The sequence below is a fragment of the Lichenostomus cassidix genome, unplaced genomic scaffold, assembly GCF_008360975.1.
Source record: "Lichenostomus cassidix isolate B80296 unplaced genomic scaffold, HeHo_3.0 HiC_scaffold_821, whole genome shotgun sequence".
Classification (NCBI taxonomy): Eukaryota; Metazoa; Chordata; class Aves; order Passeriformes; family Meliphagidae; genus Lichenostomus; species Lichenostomus cassidix.
The window spans coordinates 325-20,912 of record NW_028147310.1 but is presented as its reverse complement, the minus strand read 5'-3'; the positions used below and the strand labels follow the sequence as shown (position 1 = coordinate 20,912).

Genomic DNA, 20,588 nt, shown 5'->3' with positions numbered 1-20,588 from the left:
CATCTATTTTATATCCATATCTACATTATATCCATATTGATATCTATCTTTATATCTGTATAATACCTATATCTATATCTAAGCCTGTATCTATTTCTATTCAATATCTAGTCCTATATCTACATCTGTATTATATCTATATCTATATCTATATCTATATCTATATCTATATCTATATCTATATCCATATCTATTTGTATTTTATACCCGTATTATGTCCATATCTTTATATCTATATATCTATATATCTATTATATCTATATCTCTGTATCTCTGTATCTCTATTATATCTATATCTATCTATACCTCTATCTATATTTATCTATATCTTTATATCTATGTCTGTATTATATCTGTATCTATTTCTATTTTATATGTAATTCTGTATCTATATAATGTCTATATCTGTATCTATATCTACATCTATCTCCATATCTTCCCTATATCTATACCTATTTCTATTTTATATCTATACTCATATAAAACACATCTGTGTCTCTGTCCAACCCAACCATTTTTGCAGCAAACAAGGTAAATTTGCTCTATTTTCCTACAACCTAAACCAGTGTTTGTGCAGCTCAACTCCTTCCACCACAGAGAGCTCAGGGGGCTCTGAGTCCCTGAGCCCCCCAAAGCTCCCTGGCACCCCAAAAACCCCAAAATCCTTGGGTAACCCTTGCTGTGGGGCACAGGGAGTAGGGAATGGGGTTAGGTTTTACACACACCTCCAGATTTTTGTGCAGCCCAGAATTCCTGCTAATTACCAAGCACCACGGGATGTGCTGTGGCTCCAGCCAGTCTGTCCCCTGCCCTGCAGGTGCTGTCCTTTCATGATCCCAACCTAGCTGTGGGATTAAAGGCTCCTGACAGCCCTAAACTGCACTTTATTACTCATCCCCCAAACGCTGAGCCAGGCAGAGGAGCCAGGCTGGCTTCCCTCAGCAGCCCTGCAGCTGCAGATTGGGATAAATGCAATTATTCCAGTTGAGATGCTGCCCAATTGGATTTACAGGTCAGCCATGGGCTGCTGTGGGAGAGCAGGAGGCAGCAGAAATCAGGGATCTATGCTCCACGGGGCTCAATTAGGCCAGGCTGTAATTTGGATAACTTGCAATTTCTTCAGAAAGAACAATTAAGGGAAGATGATTTGCAAGGAATGGGAGGATCCCTCGTGGCCAGCAGAACCAACCCAGCTCAGGAGCTGTCCAGGAGAGGGCAACACCTCAAACTGCAAAATCATTTCTCCTCACAAATTATTTCATCTAGAAATAAAACTTCTTAAATTCTCAGCAGCTGAGCTCAGTGTCATCTCCCCTGTCAGGCAAATTCAGGCATTATCAAAAGACTCTGAATGGCTGTGTTTTACAGAATCGCTTTCCAACTATTTTAGCCTCTCAAAAATAGAATATTCTCCCTTTTAAGCAGTCTGTAGGCTGTGCCTGTGAGTCACCAGTCACCAGACAAGAGCATCTGATGGTATCTGGCAGGAGGGAAAGCAGCATAACTTATCTGTAACAATAAACTCCAAATTGCTGCTGAGAGGTTTGATGTATAAATGCCATTGGGAACTTCTCCTGGGACCTTTGTTCACAGGAGAAACTGCTGGGTTCTGTGCAGTTTGACTCCTGGACAGACTGCACACATTTTCTGGTTGGGTGTCCCCATGATGCCTTGAGGATTATAACTTCTATTTCTCATGTTTCTGTAGCTTTGCTGTGCAGCTTTAGGCTCCATAGAAAGTGCTAAAAACCTCTGTTCCCAGAGTTTTAGACAAAACAACTCCTCTCTGTTGGAAAATCCAAGGTGCTGTCTTAGAGCCCCAAAACATGGAACCAGCAGTGAATCGGGGAGCAAACTTGGGCTGATTGACATCATCAGCTGAAGGTGTAATTGGAGGATTGAGGCTCAATTTGTTAATTACAGAACTTATAAAATGTGAAGAACTCGTGACTCACTGTCCATTTTGGGTGTAGCCTCTGGAGTGAGCTCTGTCTGCCCTGAATGTACCTAAAGGCCTTTAATAAATTAATCTGATTTTATTTCCCTAACTAAGTTATTCTGCTTTTGTATTCTCCTAACCAAGTTATTCTCCTAACTTTGACCTCTGTTTCAGGTAATCCCTGCTTTAGGCATCACCTAAAGGCATCATCACCCAGAGAATTAAAGACCCAAAAAGCAAAACCTGCATAATAACACACAATAAGATAACACATCCCTATAAACCACTCGAGTGAACAGCAACACCAGCACAGGAATGAGCCAAACGTGGTTTCCATTCAGGCACAGCAGCACAGCCAGAGCCAGACAGAAAAATCTCTTTTTTAGCCACTTTATCTCAGAGGGAGATGCCAAAGGTGCAGTGCCCATCCCACTCACCCTGCTCCTGGCTTTGATGCGCTTGTAGACGAAGTCAGGGAAGGGTTTCCGGGGGATGTACCTCCCCGAGCCCTCGGTGACATGCAGGTTGCCATCCTCCAGCACGATCTTGCCCTGGCTGATCACCACCAGGGGAGAGCCACGGCACTCCATGCCCTCGAAGATGTTGTACTCCAGAGACTGCAAATGGAAAAGAGGGAAGATGATTTGGGGTGGTTTGGGTGGGTTTGGGGTGGGTGTGGGTGGGTTTGGGTGGATTTGCAAGGAATGGGATTTGCAAGGAATGGGATTTGCAAGGAATGGGATGTGCAAGGAATGGGATATGCAAGGAATGGGATGTGCAAAGAATAGGATTTGCAAGGAATCAGATTTGCAAGGAATAGGATTTGCAAGGAATGGGATGTGCAAGGAATGGGATGTGCAAGGAATGGGATTTGCAAGGAATGGGATTTGGAAGGAATGGGATGTGCAAGGAATGGGATGTGCAAGGAATGGGATTTGCAAGGAATGGGATGTGCAAGGAATGGGATTTGCAAGGAATGGGATTTGCAAGGAATGGGATTTACAAGGAATGGGATTTGCAAGGAATGGGATTTGCAAGGAATGGGATTTGCAAGGAATGGGATTTGCAAGGAATGGGATGTGCAAGGAATGGGATTTGCAAGGAATGGGATGTGCAAGGAATGGGATTTGCAAGGAATGGGATTTGCAAGGAATGGGATTTACAAGGAATGGGATTTGCAAGGAATGGGATTTGCAAGGAATGGGATTTGCAAGGAATGGGATTTGCAAGGAATGGGATGTGCAAGGAATGGGATTTGCAAGGAATGGGATGTGCAAGGAATGGGATTTGCAAGGAATGGGATTTGCAAGGAATGGGATTTACAAGGAATGGGATTTGCAAGGAATGGGATTTGCAAGGAATGGGATTTGCAAGGAATGGGATGTGCAAGGAATGGGATGTGCAAGGAATGAGATTTGCAAGGAATGGGATTTGCAACGTCCAGCAGAACCAACCCAGCTCAAGAGCTGTCCAGGAGAGAACAACACTTCAAACTGCAAAATCATTTCTCCTAACAAATTATTTCATCTAGAAATAAAACTTCTTCAATTCTCAGCAGCTCAGCTCAGTGTCCTCTCCCCTGTCAGGCAAATTCAGGCATTATCAAAGACAGGTTTGGTTCTGAATGGCTGGTTTTGAATGGTTGTACATGAGGCAAACATATTCCCCCAGCAGGACCTGCTGGGCTTTAATTAGTAATCACCAGCCATGCTAATTGATAAAATTTTAAGGACAGGTGGAAGCAAACTCAGCAGTGTTTACCTGAGCTGTGTTTGCTGGGATTTAAAAAAAGGCTGCTCGTAATTATCAGGCTAAGTTTGGGGGTTTATTAATGCAAAATTTCCATTGAGATGAGATTTGTAAAGAATCCCAGAATGGGTTGGGATTCCCAAACCTCAGTGAGGGATTTTAGAGTTCATCCCATCCCACTCCTGCCCTGGCTGGGACACTTTCCACTGTCCCAGGTTGTTCCCAGCCCTGTCCAGCCTGGCCTTGGACTCTTCCAGGGATCCAGGAGCAGCCACAGCTTCTCTGGGCAAAGGAAAAAAACAACTTCAAATGAGAATATCTCAGAACCTCCCTGTTTAAATGCATTTAGGCTCCTATCCTGCTGAGCTGGGAGGGATTTAGGAGCTAAATAAAGCTTTGACTTTCCTCCTAAAAATCATAATTGTGAAAAATCTGGATTCTAAACCAGTGTTTTGGTCGATGGGTAGTCAGGGAGCTGGACAATCTTGTTTCACTCTAATGGGATTGCTCATCCTCAATTAACAGGATTGGAAACATCACACCATGGGAAAAAAGGCAACTTTGACAGGAATCACTGCAAATACAAACAGCCTGGAGTGAGATGCTCTGCAACCATGTAATTTGGGGACTGTCACCCCAGTGACCATCCCAGAGTCAAAGGCAGGTCTCTTTTACCCACTTAATGATGGAGTTTGCCCTTGAAGTGTGTTATAAGTATGGGCAGCCTGAGAGCAGCTCTGCAATCAGCCAGGCCAGTGGTTCAACCCAACCTGAACCAAATCCAGCCTGGAAAAAACTCTGGTGGCACAGCAGGAGCTGGGACAGAGCTTATGGATTATGCTGCTTCCAAGAACAACACCACCTCCCTCCCCAGCTCCTGGTTTGCCTTGCCAGAGAGTGGCAAGAGCAGTGTGAATTCTTGGAAAATACCCCTAAGTGGCTGGAACATTTCAAAGAAGTAACAATCATGCAAGGCCACATAATCAGAGGGTGTCCCTGAGCCTGACTGTCAAAGGGCCTTTTGTTGTCTGCTTGGCCAAAGCAGGATGATCCCAGGGCATCACTTGGGTTAGCTGCTCCTCCAGCAGAAGGCAAAGTGCAGAGAGATATAAAAAATACAGAATTATGGAGTCGTTGAGGTTGGGAAGAGCTCTGAGGTCACTGAGGCCGAGCTGTGCCCAATCTTGTCCCCAGCCTGGAGCACTCGGTGTCACCTCCAGGGATGAGGATTCCAAACCTCCCTGGGCAGCTCTGATCACCCTTTCCATGAGGGAATTCCTGCTGATGTCCAACCTGAAGCTCTCCAGACCCTCCAGGTGTGACACCAAGCACAGCAGGAGAAGTGATGGCAGCAGAGGAGGTCAGAGATGGATTTGTGAACAAAGAAAAACTGTGATTTCCTTCAAACTCTTGGGAAGCACAGCCCTTCATCCTCCAAGCTCTTTGGCCACAGCTGGGTGCTGAGGCCTCACTCAGAGTCAGGATTTTAGGGAACCTGCAGCTCTCAGCAAACAGAAATCTCTCTGAATGGAGCTGGTTCTCCTTCAGCCCTGCCCAGATCCACCCAAAATCCAGTGCTGACTGCACTGGGGCATTCCCACAAAAGGGAAAGTCTGGGAGTTGCGTGTCAGGAAATGTCAAGAGCTCAGGTCACTTCCTAAAGGCAACAGCAATTAAATGGCAATGACTTTCTAACACTCCACCCTAACGACTTGCAGCTCTCTGAGCCGTTCAGAAGCACAAAACCAGCTCAGACCACAAAATCTGGCACCTAAAGCAGTGAATCCCAGAGTTTCCTCCTCCAATTCACTCCTCTCCAGACTGGAAGGAGTCTGGGAGCACCTCTGAGGCGACTGAAGTGACCAAACTCCTGGAATTCCTCTCTCAGAAGCCTCAGCAGGGTCAGGATGAAGCCAGGCCATCTGTGACCAATTCTGGCACAGAGTTAAGTCACAGGGAAATGAACCAAACCTTTTTTTTTTTCTGTTTTTTTTAAAAAAAAAGTTTCTTTGTGAATGCGCCCAGGGATCCAAGTGTGGAAGAAAATTTTGCTCCTTCAGCTCCAGAGTGAATGAAAGCATTCAGGGGAGAAAAGAACAAGGAGTTTGTTTTTTTTCCAGGGAGACATTCCATAGGTTCATGGCCAGCAGGGAAACAAGCTGTCAACAAATGCAAACAGTGGCTGCTTTCTCTGAGCCAGGAGCTCCAATGTCACAGGGAGGCTGCAGGCAGCTCTGCTCTGGGATCTTCTGCACATTCCCACAGCCTGCAGGGCCAGCTGTGAGGCAGGGGACACAGCAGAAGTGTCCCCAAAGTGTCACCACAGAGCTGCAGGAGAAGGAAGGGAAGGGCTGGGTGGTTTGGGTGCTGGTGAGCACTAGGAAAATCCTGAATCCACATGTGGGACAGAGCAGGAGGGGCTGGAAATCCACCCAGCCCCTGGATCTGAGCCAGATTTCCAGCAAAAGTGTTCCCTGAGCTGATAAAGCTGCAGGGAAAAGAGAGGAGCAGCTCCCATTCCCTGGGAATGTCATAAACACCCCATTGTCCTACGAGGCCTTTTGATATTTCTGAGGACTCAAAGAGCTGTCTGTGTGCTCAGATCCAACCAGCCAACACTCAGGAAGGGCAGAAACACTCCTTGCTCCCAGGGGAATCCATGTGATCCCAGATTTGGGCTTAATCTGCTCCCACAGCTCAGTGAGGGATTCAGATTTGGGGAAAACAAGCCCTGGGCTGTGCTGAGCTCTGCTGCTGGCAGCACCGAGGAGGAGAGGGGGAATGGTGGGGAAGATGAAATAGGAAAGCCTTAGAAATATGATTACCTGGCAAAAGATGCTGAGAACATGGAAAATATAAGGGAAATTAAGATGAAGACAAGCTGAGAATATGGAAAATATAAGGGAAATTGAGATGAAGACAAGGTTTGAGTTGAGGAATAACTAGGAAACAATGGTTTGGCCACTGGAGGTGATCCTCTGGGTGGAACAATCCCCTCTGGGTGGAACAATCCCCTCTGGGTGGAACAATCCCCTCTGGATGGAACAATCCCCTCTGCCTGCAGACAGCTCCAAGGGTCAGAGCAGAGCCTGCCTGATGGCAGAGGGGCCAAAAAGCAGTTTTTAGGGTTTAAAATATAACCCTGTGTGGTAATGGGATGATTCTTATAGGTTGTGTGTGAATGTTGTAGGGTTTGGAGCTTGTTCTGGATTGGGTAATGAGAATTAGAATATTTAAAATATAACCCTGTATGGTAATGGAACGATTCTTATAGGTTGTATGTAGATGTTGTAGGGTTTGTAGCTTGTTCTAGATTGGCTAATGAAAATTAGAATATTCAACACAGAAGATGATTTATTGTATTGTAAATGGCAACCGGAATCTCAATCTCCATCTCTGTCTTCCTCTTGCTTTTTCTCTCTCTCTCACTCTCTCTTTTCTGCTCCTCTTCTACTCTCCCTCTCTTGCTTCTCTGACCTGCTTTGAGCTGTGTCTGGCACCCCTGGCAGCTCTCCTACACCCACCCATGGGGTTTATTTATTTCACAATAAACCCCATGCTCTCAGACCTGACTTCAGAGATCTCTCATCTCTGTCCCAACCATCCAAAACTGACAAACAGACCCTCTAATCCTACTGGCTACAAATCTTACAGGGCAAGGAAGCAGGGAAGGGCAGGGGATGGCAGGGAAGGGCAGGGAATGGCAGGGAAGGGCAGGGAATGGCAGGGAATGGCAGGCAGGGAAGGGCAGGGGATGGCAGGGAATGGCAGAGAAGGGCAGGGAAGGACAGGGAATGGCAGGGAATGGCAGGGAATGGCAGGGGATGGCAGGAAAGGGCAGGGAAGGGCAGGGAAGGGCAGGGAAGGGCAGGGAAGGGCAGGGAATGGCAGGGAAGGGCAGGGGATGGCAGGAAAGGGCAGGGAAGGGCAGGGAATGGCAGGGAATGGCAGGGAATGGCTGGGAATGGCTGGGAATGGCAGGGAATGGCAGGGAATGGCAGGGGATGGACATCCTTACGATGTTGTGAGTCTTGGCAGAGATTGTCTTGACGCTGTCAGGGTCCCAGATGACCAGGTCAGCATCAGAGCCCACGGCGATGCGGCCTTTCCGAGGGTACAGGTTGAAGATTTTGGCTGCATTCGTGCTGGTCACAGCCACAAACTGGTTCTCATCCATCTTCCCAGTCACCTAGGGGACACCACGGGGTCACTGAGTGGTTCCATCAGCTCAGCAGATGGAGAAAAACCCCAAGGGGAAGGAGCATGACAAGGAAATCACACATTCTCAGTGTGTTGTTTCTCCTTTCCCTCTAAATGTCCAAAAACCTACCACAGCCTTGTCCCAGATGATGGACATCCTCTCCTCAGTGCCATTGGTCCCCTCGGGGATCAGGGTGAAGTTGTCCTTGCCAACAGCTTTCTGAGCAGTGTTGAAGGTGCAGTGGGCACTGCCAGTCACCTGGAGATCTCCACTGGAAAAAAACAACAAGAGGAATTTTAAGGTATTTTATTTTACCCAAAAAGGTAAAAACAGCTTTTTCCTCGCTGGCAACACCAGCCTTGATTTTACCCCACTTGTTTCCTGGTGAATGATGTGTTTAAACACAGAGATTTGCACTCACCAGGAGAGCAGGGAGTTGAGGAAATCAGGGGTGGTGGGGTCAGGGCTCAGCGGTGGCGATGTCACAAACGCTGCTGCCTTGGCCCAGTTCTTGCTCCAGTAATGAGATCCATCAGTGCCCAGGCTGGCTGTGATGGGCTCTCCATAAACCACAGTGCCTGTGGGACAGAGGAACACACAAACCCGCTGAGATTGGCATTTCCAGCCTGGTTTCCTGGCAGGAATATCCTCCCAGAGCAGGACTGGCACTGCTGGCATTTCCTCTGCAGCATGAAATAAAGATATTGCCCCTGAGGAGAGCTGGGAGCAGCAAAATGTGCACAAATCCTGACAACTGCAGAGATTGGCACTGGTTAGTTGTCCTCCAAATGGTAACTGGGAAGATTAATTTTACTGTTTATATATATTTTTAATTAAATTTTTTAAAATATTTTAAATAAATATTAATTCATATTTAATTATATAAAATATAATTAAATATTTTAAATAAATAAATATTTATTTATCGATTTATTTTATTATTTATTTATCCAGGATCAAGAACTTTGTGGAAGAGGCTGAGGGGAATTCAGGGTGTGAGGAGATCCAGTGAGATCTGGAAGAGATGTGGTAGAAGGAGAATGAAAAAACCAGGCTTGCAGTGATTTTATACATTAATATGTAAGCCAGCTTTCTTGGAGAAAGTTCTCTGCATAGACCAGGTGGGAGAAAATCCCCACCAGGGAAGTTTTTCTGGACACAAAACAAGCCAAAACCAGGGGAAATATCAGAATTTTTGGTCCACAAACGCAGCTCAGAGGAGCTCTATGATCCCCCCGAGGCACACAGCAGCTCTGGGGAGTAAAACTGCCTCTCCTGACTGTCCAGGGCGTTTTTCCTCCTCGTTAACATTTCTGGAACCACATGAAGGAAGAGCAGCTCCTCCAGGCCAGGATGCTCTGCAGGCTGCAATGCAAAGCTCCATCTGCACAGCCAGCAGTGCTGCAGCTTCCAAAGCAGCCCCAGCTGGCAGCCCCGGGGCTCTGCTCACCAAATGCACCCAAAATCTGCTCCATGCCAGCCCTGAACAGGCAGGAAAACGGGCAGAGGGATGGCCAGAGCTGCTCAGCAGGGTGAAAATACAGGATATTTCTTTCACTGCATTGCCAGAGCTGCTGTGGTATCTTTTGGGGCTCAGGACAATCAATTCCTGCCTGGATTTGTGTTTTTGCAGGGGTTCTGTAATACTTACATAGGTGAGGAAGGTAGAAAATAGAGAAGCCAAAACTCTCCCAGTGCTCCCAAAGCAATGGGAACATTTAAATTGCTGTTGGAGAGCTCAAATCAAGGGCTGAGCTCCTCTCAACCAAATCCAGCCCCAGTAAAGCTGCTTTTGGTGCAGTGATCCCCCAAATCCTTCCTTCAGCACTCCCTGAAGGAGCTGCACACCTCACCCTCCACGCTGCAGCTCTGCCAGGGGCAGAACAAAACCCCCTGAGTGCCAATCCTATGGAAAAACACATCCCATTCCCGAGGCAGGACGAGGATTTTCCAGCTCCCAGCCCCTGCTGGCACACGAGGGGCAGAACAGCCTCTGCCAGAGGGTTTCCAGCAGCACAGGAAGAAGCTCCCTGACATCACAGCCCATAAATAGGGGCTGAAATCACGGCGGGGCCAAACACACGCTGGTTATTAATGGGAAAGCAGCACACTGTGGGGATTGTTCTGCAGGGAGGGATGTCTTCGGGGCTCAGCTCTGCCAGTCTGCAGGGAATGTCCTCCAAAAAAACCCCACTGGCAACATCTGGCTTTAAATAAAGTCCGTTCTTCCCCGGCCAGCCAATCAATCCCGGCTTGTTTTCGCCTGGGATGGCTGCAGTTGTGTTTCCTCTGTTGTCTGGGAGTGTGTGTGGCCCTGCTGGGTTACTGTGCAGCATTTAAATGGAGTTGTTTGAATAAAAGAACAGAGGAAGGGGCAGCATTTGTACCCCAAACTCTCCTTTTAAGGAGAAAACGCTTTTCTGAATGGAAACTGCGTGGTCTGGCTGGGTGAAGAAAACCCCGTGGATCATTCCTCTGGGATAATCCCAGCACCTTCCTCAGGCAGGAGGACATCCACCCAAGCCAAGCTGGGTTTTATGGCTTCCTGTGATCCCAGTGTGTGGTCCTGCATCCCAAAACCCCACTGCACTTGCAGCTGGTGGGCTGAGGGCAGTGAGGAGGCAGCAAGGTGGTGTTTGGGTCTGTGCTCCACCTCTGCGGTGCACATTGCTCCAGTATTTCATCTGGAAAAGGGAAGGGAAGATTCCTTGGCTGTCAGGATTCAGCTGCATGGAGAAATCAAGCTCTTTCCAGGGGGGATGAAGCTTTGGGGTGCAGCCACGTCTTCCTTCAGGATGATCCCCCAAGATGGAGCTGGGAGAGGAAGGTTTATCCCTGGCAGTTCCCACGAACCTCGGGAATCAATCCTCCTGAATCACGGGACCAAAACACTGCTGGAAATCAGCTCTTCTCACTCCAAACAGCCAGATGGAAAGTGATGTCATCTCTACACCCATCCAGGCTTATTCAGGAGGCAGAAAATCCAATCCAAGCCGAGGGAGGGAAGAAGGGGGGAAATCATCCCTCCTGGTTACTCACCCACCCCGAGCAGCTCGAAATAGCAGTGAGGGGTTTAGTCACAGGATAGAGCAGCAGACAGAGATCATGCTGTGGGCAGCCTTGGTTCTCTGCAGGAGCAGGGCTTGGGGAAGCTCCTGCAGCCCTCAGAGCAGCTCAGCTCCTTCCCAAGCTGAGAGGAGAGACGCAGCAACAGGGCTGAGATTGGCTTTGTGCAGCATCCTGGAGCAGAGTTATCCCAGGCAATTCCCAAACTGGATCCCAATCCCTGCTTTGTGCAGCATCCTGGAGCAGAGTTATCCCAGGCAATTCCCAAACTGGATCCCAATCCCTGCTGGGATGTCAGGCTGGCAGCTCCAGCACGGGAGGAGCAGCTATTCCACAAGAAAGCCCAGCAGGAATCTGTGGGCTCTGGCTGCTCCAGCTGAATGCAGCAGGGCTGCTGAGTCGAGATCTGCATCAGGAATCCCTGCTGACCCCGAGCAGCTAGGGAAAGCCACAGCAGCTGGAAGGAGCAGCCAGCTGCATCTCCAGGGGGATTCAGGGCATGGAGAGAGCAGGGAATGACTCTGGGGGATCACAGAGGAGGCACAGGGCTCAGAGTGAGGAAACAAGCCCAGGGCTGAGCAGAACCAGCAGCTCCTGGCTGACACAACCACTGAATCCTTGTCTGGGGGAGATGAGGCAGAAGGAGCTGCTTGGGACTTTTTTAATAAACAGCCTGGATGATAACACTGGAAAAAAGCAGCTTTTCCTGCAGGGGTGAAGCTGCTGTTGGCAGGAGCTGCAGTGCATGAGCTAAGGGGGAAATAACTTACCCTTTTTCCTGGCTTGAGCAATGACATCAGCAGCGCTTTTGCTCATCACCTTGGTGATGTACAGCGGGCAGTTGGTCTGGTTGGCAATGGTTATTGCTCTGTTCACAGCCTCAGCCTCCACCTGGGGAACAGAGCAGCAGGTCAGGGGAAGCACAGCATCTTCAGGGCTCACAGAGCCTGCTGGGGCCCAGGAAACAGGGAGATGCCTTAGGATTTTACATTCTGTATTTTCCATTTTTCTGTATTTATCCATTATCCATATATCTGTATATATCCATTAATCCTGTAATCCTCTAGTGTGTAACTCTGGGCTCCCTTCAGGGTGCTAAGTTGCTGTTCTCTCTTGTTTTTAGACAAAATAATTCCTCTCCAAACCTCTCTAAACTCAAGGACACCTCACTGCCTCAGAGCCCCAAGATATGGAAACAGCAGTGAATGAACTGGGGGAGCAAACTTGGAGTGATTGACTTCATTAGCTGAAGCTGTAATTGGAGGATTAACCCTGAGATGCAAATGGACAGAACTTGTATGAAAAACTTGTGACTTTATAAAAAAACTTATAAAATATGACAAACTGGTGCCCTGCTGTCCATTTTGGGTGTAGCCCTGGGTGAGCTGTGAGTGCCCTGAATGCACCTGAAGGCTTTCAATAAATTTATCTGCTTTTTATTCTCTTAATTCTGTCTAACCTCTGTTTTAGCTAAGTCCCTCAAGGCATCAAAGCAGTGAGAAGGCATTTCCCACCTCAGAGCCAGAAAATGCCCAGAAATCAAACCACAGAAAATCAAATTGACCACAGAAATCAAATGACACCAAGCTGCTCTCCCCTCTCATCACCACCTTTCCTACACACCCCCAGGATTTTGTGCATTTTGAGCAGCTGTGAGGCAGCAGGAGAATATTCTGTGCACAGGGCTGTCAAGTCCCTGCCTTGTGCCCAAATGCTATGGTGACAGTAAAATAACAATAACCCAACAAGTAGTCCGGAGAGGAATGTTTGCAATTACCAGGATGAGTTGGAAGCCTTAGCACAGCAGTTCTCTTGGAAAAAAAACCAAAAAAACCCAATAAAAACAACAACAACAAAAAAAAAGAAGACAGACATTTCCTGGAGCACTTGGACTGGCTGTGCTTCCAGCGTTTTTGTGGCTGAAATAAAAACAAAACATGACGTATCGCTCTGAAAATTCATCACTGAGCTGTGAGGAGGGAGAGTTTTCCAGAAAGTGATGGGTGAGGCTGGCTTGGGATGGTGCTGCCTCAACCCCAGCCCTTTTCTGGCTGAAATAATGTCCTGAATGTTGTCCCCTCAGCTCAGCCCAGGTGACAGAGGTGAGCAGAAATAAAGCCCTGAGCCAGCAGTGCCACTTCAGCCTCAATCTGAGCCTCAATTCCTGCCAGCCTGGAGCTCAGCTGGGTGCATTTCAAAACCCAAAATGCACTTGGTCACCCCCTGATTGCTTCTCTGATGCAATTCTCTCTGAAATGAGTGGGAGTTTTGAGTTAATAAATATTTCAGATTCACTCAGCAACTCCTGCAGGTTTGGAGTTCTGAATTGAGACTCTCCACTCAGATGCCAACCATCCTCAGGATGGGCTTTGCATCCCCTAAAGGGCAGCAGGAAAAGCCAATTCTGGTGTCACCAGCACCCCAGAGGGACACAGCAGAGCCTGGAGCCAACAGGAATTTGGGATTTGGCCCTTGTCAGAGCCCAGGGGTGTTTTGAAAAGCACAGAGTCCCTGCAGTGCTGCAGCCAGGAGGGATGAGCTCTGCATACAGTGGGTTTGATGTCCAGAACCTCAAGGGTAAGAGCAGCTTTCCTCTGGAAATGACACAAACTGAACTCCCTGAATTATCCCAGCAGCAGCTCTTCCCACCCCCTGAGCCAGGCCAAAAAATTGATTAAAAAATCACAAATTAAAGGGGTGACTGGAGAGCTCCAAGTGTTTTCTCCCAGGTTCAGGAAGCAGAAGATCCCAACTCCTTCAGCCACACACAAATCCTGAGCCAGGCAAAAAAATTGTTTAAAAACCCCCAAATTAGAGGTGTGACTGGAAAGCTGCAAGTGTTTGCTCCCAATTTCAGGGAGCAGAAAATCCCAGCTCCTCCAAATCCTGAGCCAGGCCCAAAAATTAATTTAAAAACCACAAATTAGACATGTGACTGGAAAGCTCCAAGTGTTTGCTCCCAATTTCAGGAAGCAGACAATCCCAACTCCTTCCAATCCTGAGCCAGGCCAAAAAATTTATTAAAAAATCAGGAATTAGAGGGGTGGCTGGAAAACTCCAAATGTTTTCTCCCAATTTCAGGAAGCAGAAGATCCCAGCTCCTTCAGCCACACACAAACCCTGCAAGGATTCACTCACTGTCTAAACTGAGCATTTTTTTTCCTCCCAAACAACAGAAAGATTCATATTCCTACTGAAATGCCTCTGGGTAACTTACCCAAAGGTAAGAGCAGCTTCCTCTGAAAACAACACAAACTGGACTCCCTGGACATCAGCAGCTCTTTCCACCCCCCTGAGCCAGGCCAAAAAATGTGTTAAAAACCCCAAATTAGAGGTGTGACTAGAGAGCTCCAAGTGTTTGCTCCCAGGTTCAGGAAGCAGAAGATCCCAGCTCCTTTAGCCACACACAGATCCTAAGCCAGGCCAAAAAATGTGTTTAAAAACCCCAAATTAAAGGTGTGACTGGAAAGCTCCAAATGTTTTCTCCCGATTTCAGGAAGCAGAAGATCCCAGCTCCTTCAGCCATGCACAGATCCTGAGCCAGGCAAAAAAATTCATTAAAAAAACACAAATTAGACATGTGACTGGAGAGCTCCAAGTGTTTTCTCCCAATTTCAGGAAGCAGAAAATCCCAGCTCCTCCAAATCCTGAGCCAGGCCAAAAAATTCATTAAAAAAATCACAAAGGTGTGACTGGAAAGCTCCAAGTGTTTGCTCCCAATTTCAGGAAGCAGAAAATCCCAGCTCCTCCAAATCCTGAGCCAGGCCAAAAAATTCATTAAAAAAATCACGAATTAGAGGTGTGGCTGGAAAGCTCCAAGTGTTTTCTCCCAATTTCAGGAAGCAGTAGATCCCAGCTCCTCCAGCCACACACAAATCCTGTGAGGATTCACTCCCTGTGTCCAAACAGCATTTTTTCATTTCCTCCCAAGCAACAGAAAGATTTATATTCCTCCTGAAATGCTTCTGGATAGCTTATCCAAAGGTAAGAGCAGCTTTCCCTGGAAATAACACGAACTGAACGCCCTGAATTATCCCAGCAGCAGATCTTCCCACCCCCTGAGCCAGGCCAAAAAATTGATTAAAAACCCCAAATTATAATGGGTGACTGGAAAGCTCCAAGTGTTTTCTCCCAGCTTCAGGAAACAGAAAATCCCAGCTCCTTCAAATCCTGAGCCAGGCCAAAAAATTCATTAAAAAATCAGGAATTAGAGGTGTGACTGGAAAGCTCCAAGTGTTTGCTCCCAGTTTCGGGAAGCAGAAAATCCCAACTCCTTCAAATCCTGAGCCAGGCCAAAAAATGTGTTTAAAAACCCCAAATTAAAGCGGTAACTGGAAAGCTCCAAATGTTTTCTCCCAGTTTCAGGGAGCAGAAAATCCCAGCTCCTTCAGCCACACACAAATCCTAAGCCAGGCCAAAAAATGTGTTTAAAAATCACAAATTAGAGGGGTAACTGGAAAGCTCTAAGTGTTTTCTCCCAATTTCAGGAAGCAGAAAATCCCAACTCCTTCAAATCCTGAGCCAGGCCAAAAAATTCATTAAAAAAATCACGAATTAGAGGTGTGACTGGAAAGCTCCAAGTGTTTCCTCCCAGGTTCAGGAAGCAGAAGATCCCAACTCCTTCAGCCACACACAAATCCGGTGAGGATTCACTGCCTGTGTCCAAACAGCATTTTTTTTCCTCCCAAGCAACAGAAAGGTTTATATTCCTACTGAAATGCCTCTGGATAATTTACCTGAAGATAAGAGCAGCTTCCTCTGAAAATGACACAAACTGAACTCCCTGAATTATCCCAGCAGCAGCTCTTCCCACCTCCTGAGCCAGGCCAAAAAATTGATTAAAAACCACAAATTAGAGGTGTGACTGGAAAGCTCCAAGTGTTTGCTCCCAATTTCAGGAAGCAGAAAATCCCAGCTCCTTCAAATCCTGAGCCAGGCCAAAAAATGTGTTTAAAAACCCCAAATTAAAGGGGTAACTGGAAAGCTCCAAGCGTTTTCTCCCAATTTCAGGGAGCAGAAAATCCCAGCTCCTTCAAATCCTGAGCCAGGCAAAAAAATTCATTAAAAAAATCACGAATTAGAGGTGTGACTGGAAAGCTCCAAATGTTTTCTCCTGATTTCAGGAAGCAGAAGATCCCAACTCCTTCAGCCACACACAAATCCTAAGCCAGGCCAAAAAAGGTGTTTAAAAACCCCAAATTAAAGGGGTAACTGGAAAGCTCCAAATATTTTCTCCCAATTTCAGGGAGCAGAAGATCCCAACTCCTTCAGCCACACAGAGATCCTGAGCCAGGCCAAAAAATTGATTAAAAAATCACAAATTAGAGGGTTGACTGGAAAGCTCCAAGACTTTGCTCCCGATTTCAGGAAGCAGAAAGTCCCAACTCCTCCAGCCACACACAAACCCTGTGAGGATTCACTCCCTGTGTCCAAACAGAACATTTTTTTATTTCCTCAAACAGAACATTTTTTCATTTCCTCCCAAGCAACAGAAGGATTTCTATCCCTGCTGCCATGGCTGATGCAGGGAGGGGAGGCCCTGGAGCCCGAGGGGCACAGGGGATGATCTCACAGCCTCAGCTGCACATCTGGCAGGCAGCAGCTCCTGGGATCCTGCAGGGACAGAGGGACAGAGGGACAGAGGGACAGATGGAGCCACAGCCCAGCAATGCCACGGCTGCTGCCAGCTCTGAGTGTGGAAGGGCTGGGATGAGGAATGCAGCCTCCAAGGCAGGGTTTGGAGGCTTTTTCTGACTCCTGGGGTTTGTTTTGGGGGATTTTATTTGATTTTATTCTGTTTTATTTCATTTTATTTCATTTTATTTTATTTTATTTTATTTTATTTTATTTTTTTATTTTATTTTATTTATTTTTGGGATTTTATTTTTGGGATCGGGGTGCTCATCCCTGGAGAAATATAAAGGCTTACTGGGCTAACTGATCTCCCCTCTTTGCTACACATTTTCTGTGCCTTCAGCAAAATTCTTAATTCATTGGTGTAAAACCCCAATAAAATTCGGTAAAATTCCAGTAAAATACCCAAAATACAAATATCACATATACTGAAGGGCTGGGAGTGAAGAATGCAACCTGCAAGGCAGAGTTTGGAGGCTTTTTCTTACTCCTGGGGGTTGTTTTGGGGGATTTTATTTGATTTTATTCTATTTTATTTCATTTCATTTCATTTCATTTATTTTATTTCATTTTATTTCTTTTTTTTTTTTTTATTTTATTTATTTTAGGGATTTTATTTTTGGGATCGGGGTGCTAATCCCTAGAGAAATGTAAAGGATAACTGGGCTAACTGATCTCCCCTCTCTGCTACACATTTTCTGTGCCTTCAGAATAAAAATTAATAAAAATTCGGTAAAATTTCAGTAAAATACCCAAAATACAAATATCACATATACTGAAAGGCTGGGAGTGAAGAATGCAACCTCCAAGGCAAAGTTTGGAGGCTTTTTCTTACTCCTGGGGTTTGTTTTTGGGAGATTTTATTTTATTTTACTTTAAGGCAGAAAAAATGCAGAAAAAATCAGAAAAAATGCAGAAAAAATCAGAAAAAATGCAGAAAAAATGCAGGAAAAAGTGCAGAAAAAATCGGAAAAAAATGCAGAAAAAAAGCAGAAAAAAAGCAGAAAAAAAGCAGAAAAAATGCAGAAAAAATGCAGAAAAAATGCAGAAAAAAAGCAGAAAAATGCAGAAAAAAGCAGAAAAAATGCAGAAAAAAGCAGAAAAAATGCAGAAAAAATGCAGAAAAAATGCAGAAAAAATGCAGAAAAATGCAGGAAAAATCAGAAAAAAATCAGAAAAAATGCAAAAAAAAATCAGAAAAAATGCAGAAAAAAATCAGAAAAAAAAAGCAGAAAAATCAAGTTTCCAGCCACACTCATCCCAACACTAGGTACTTGATGGATAGGCAGAAATATTACAAATTAGAAGACTAAAAAGAGGTTCTCACCTCCTCAGGTCTGCTCAGCACATGTCCTTCAGGCCCAGTGATCCCCAACTCCAGGATCCTTTGCTGCTCCTAATGCAGAGAGAAAAAAGAACAAATTATTTTATTTTTATTTTATTTTTTAAAGCAGGAGGGATTTTTCTCCAGCACACACAGCTGCTGGCAAGAGGCACGAGGGAGATCCTTGAGCATCTGTGGTGCCTAAAAATCCCATGGGGTTTGGCAGAAAATCCTGTCCTCTGGCTGAGAATAATCAGAATATAATATAATATAATATAATATAATATGATATAATAACCGGAATATAACCAGAATCACCAGAGAATAACCTGGTTTGGTTATTATTATAAACATATTATTATTATAAACATATAAATATGTTTATTTATAATATAATATAATTATATTTATAATAGATAATATTATATATTAAAATAAATAATAAATAATAGTAAGAAATAAGAAATAAGAAATAAGAAATAACAAATAAGGAATACATAATAAATAAGAAATAATAATAAATAATAATATATACAAAATTATATTTATACTATATAATAATATATTTATTAACATTTCTCCCTCGCTGCTGCCTGAAGGATGAACCCCAAAATTCAGCATGAAGCTGCATCCCTTCCCACTCCCCTCTGCTCATTTCCTGCAGATCAGTGACAGCCACACCCAGCTCCTCACTTCTGGGCAGAGATACCCAATACCCACCAAAAAATCAAAAATCAGCCACAAAAACCTGTTTTATCAGTGTCAAAGGGGATTAAACCACTGCACAGCTCTGCTCAGACCCCTCACCCAGCCCTGCCACACTCCCAAAATCCTGGCTGGCTCTCTGTCTGCACACGAGGAGCCTCTGGAGGGAGAATTCCACCAAAAAATACAAAATCTGCCACAAAAACCTAGTTTATCAGCATCAAAGGGGATAAAACCACTGCACAGCCTTCCTCACTTCCCTCACCCAGCCCTGCCATGCTCCCAAAATCCTGGCTGGCTCTCTGTCTGCACAGGAAAAGCATCTGGAGGGAGAATTCCACCAAAAGTCTGCCCCAAAAAGCTGTTTTATCAGCATCAAAGGGGATAAAACCACTGCACAGCTCTCCTCACACCCCTCACCCAGCCCTGCCATGCTCCCAAAAACCCGCCTGGCTGCATAGGAGGAGCATCTGGAAGGAGAATTCCATCAAAAATTATAAAATCTGCCACAAAAACCTCTTTTATCAGCATCAAAGGGAATAAAACCACCCACCCAGCCCTGCCACACTCCCAAAATCCCAGCTGGTTTTCTGTGTGCACAGGAGGAGCCTCTGGAGGGAGAATTCCACCAAAAAATTTAAAAATCTGCTGCAAAAACTTCTTTTATCAATGTCTAAAGGGATAAAACCACTGCACACTTCTCACTTCCCTCACCCAGCCCTGCCACACTCCCAAAAACCCAGCTGGTTCTCTGTCTGCACAGGAAGAGCCTCTGGAGGGAGAATTCCACCAAAAATTATAAAATCTGCCACAAAAACCTGTTTTATCAATGTCTAAAGGGATAAAACCACCACACACCTCTGCTCACACCCCTCTCCCAGCCACACCACACTCCAAAAAACCTGCCTGGCTGCACAGGAGCAGCATTTGGAAGGAGAATTCCACCGAAAAATAAAAAAATCTGCCACAAAAACCTCTTTTATCAGCATCAAAGGGGATAAAACCACCCACCCAGCCACACCACACTCCCAAAATCCCGGCTGGCTCTCTGTCTCCCCAGGAGGAGTCTCTGGAGGCAGAATTCCACCCCCTGGCAGCATTTTGGAGCAAATCCCCCAGAGCACAACCAGCCCATACCTCAGCAATGATGTCACCGTTCTCAGCGTGCACCTGGGCTGTGGCGCCGATGTCACGGATCACACTGAGCACCTCGTAAATCTGGGGGCAGAGAGCACAGGTCAGCCAGGGACACAGCTGGGACACAGGGACACAGCTGGGACACAGGGACACACCTGGCACAGCCAGGGACACACCTGGGACACACCTGAGACACCAGGGAACACACCTGAGACAGCCAGGGACAGACCTGGGACAGCCAGGGACACACCTGGGACACACAGGGACACAGCTGAGACACACAGGGACACCCAGGGACACACCTGGGACACAGGGACACACCTGAGACAGCCAGGGACACAGCTGAGAGAGCCTGGGACACAGCTGAGACACACAGGGACACACAGGAATACACCTGGGACACCCAGGAACACACCTGAGACACGCAGGGACACGCCTGGCACAGCCAGGGACACACCTGAGACACACAGGGACACCCAGGGACACACCTGAGACAGCCAGGGACACAGTTGAGACACCCAGGGACACACCTAGCACACCCAGGGACACACATGGCACACCCAGGGACACACCTGAGACAGCCAGGGACACACCTGGGATACACAGGGACACACATGGCACACCCAGGGACACATCTGGCACACCCAGGGACAGACCTGAGACAGCCAGGGACACACCTGAGACAGCCAGGGACACACCTGAGATTCACAGGGACACACCTGGCACACCCAGGGACACACCTGAGACAGCCAGGGACACACCTGAGATACACAGGGACACACCTGGCACACCCAGGGACACACCTGGCACACCCACAACACACATGAGACACA

The 20,588-nt window shown here is 46.4% G+C and overlaps 1 protein-coding gene across 1 annotated transcript; it reads right to left on the bottom strand.

Moving 5' to 3' along the window:
• Positions 1-2,145: 2,145 nt before the first annotated feature.
• On the bottom strand, positions 2,146-19,872 carry LOC146423432 (dihydropyrimidinase-related protein 2-like; the record flags this gene model as incomplete). Its single annotated transcript, XM_085044772.1, has 7 exons — positions 2,146-2,556; positions 7,707-7,877; positions 8,019-8,160; positions 8,311-8,467; positions 11,726-11,846; positions 17,917-17,985; positions 19,756-19,872. Coding segments are annotated over 7 exons (1,173 nt in total), but the record flags the coding sequence as incomplete, so codon positions are not given.
• Between the last annotated feature and the right edge of the window lie 716 nt (positions 19,873-20,588).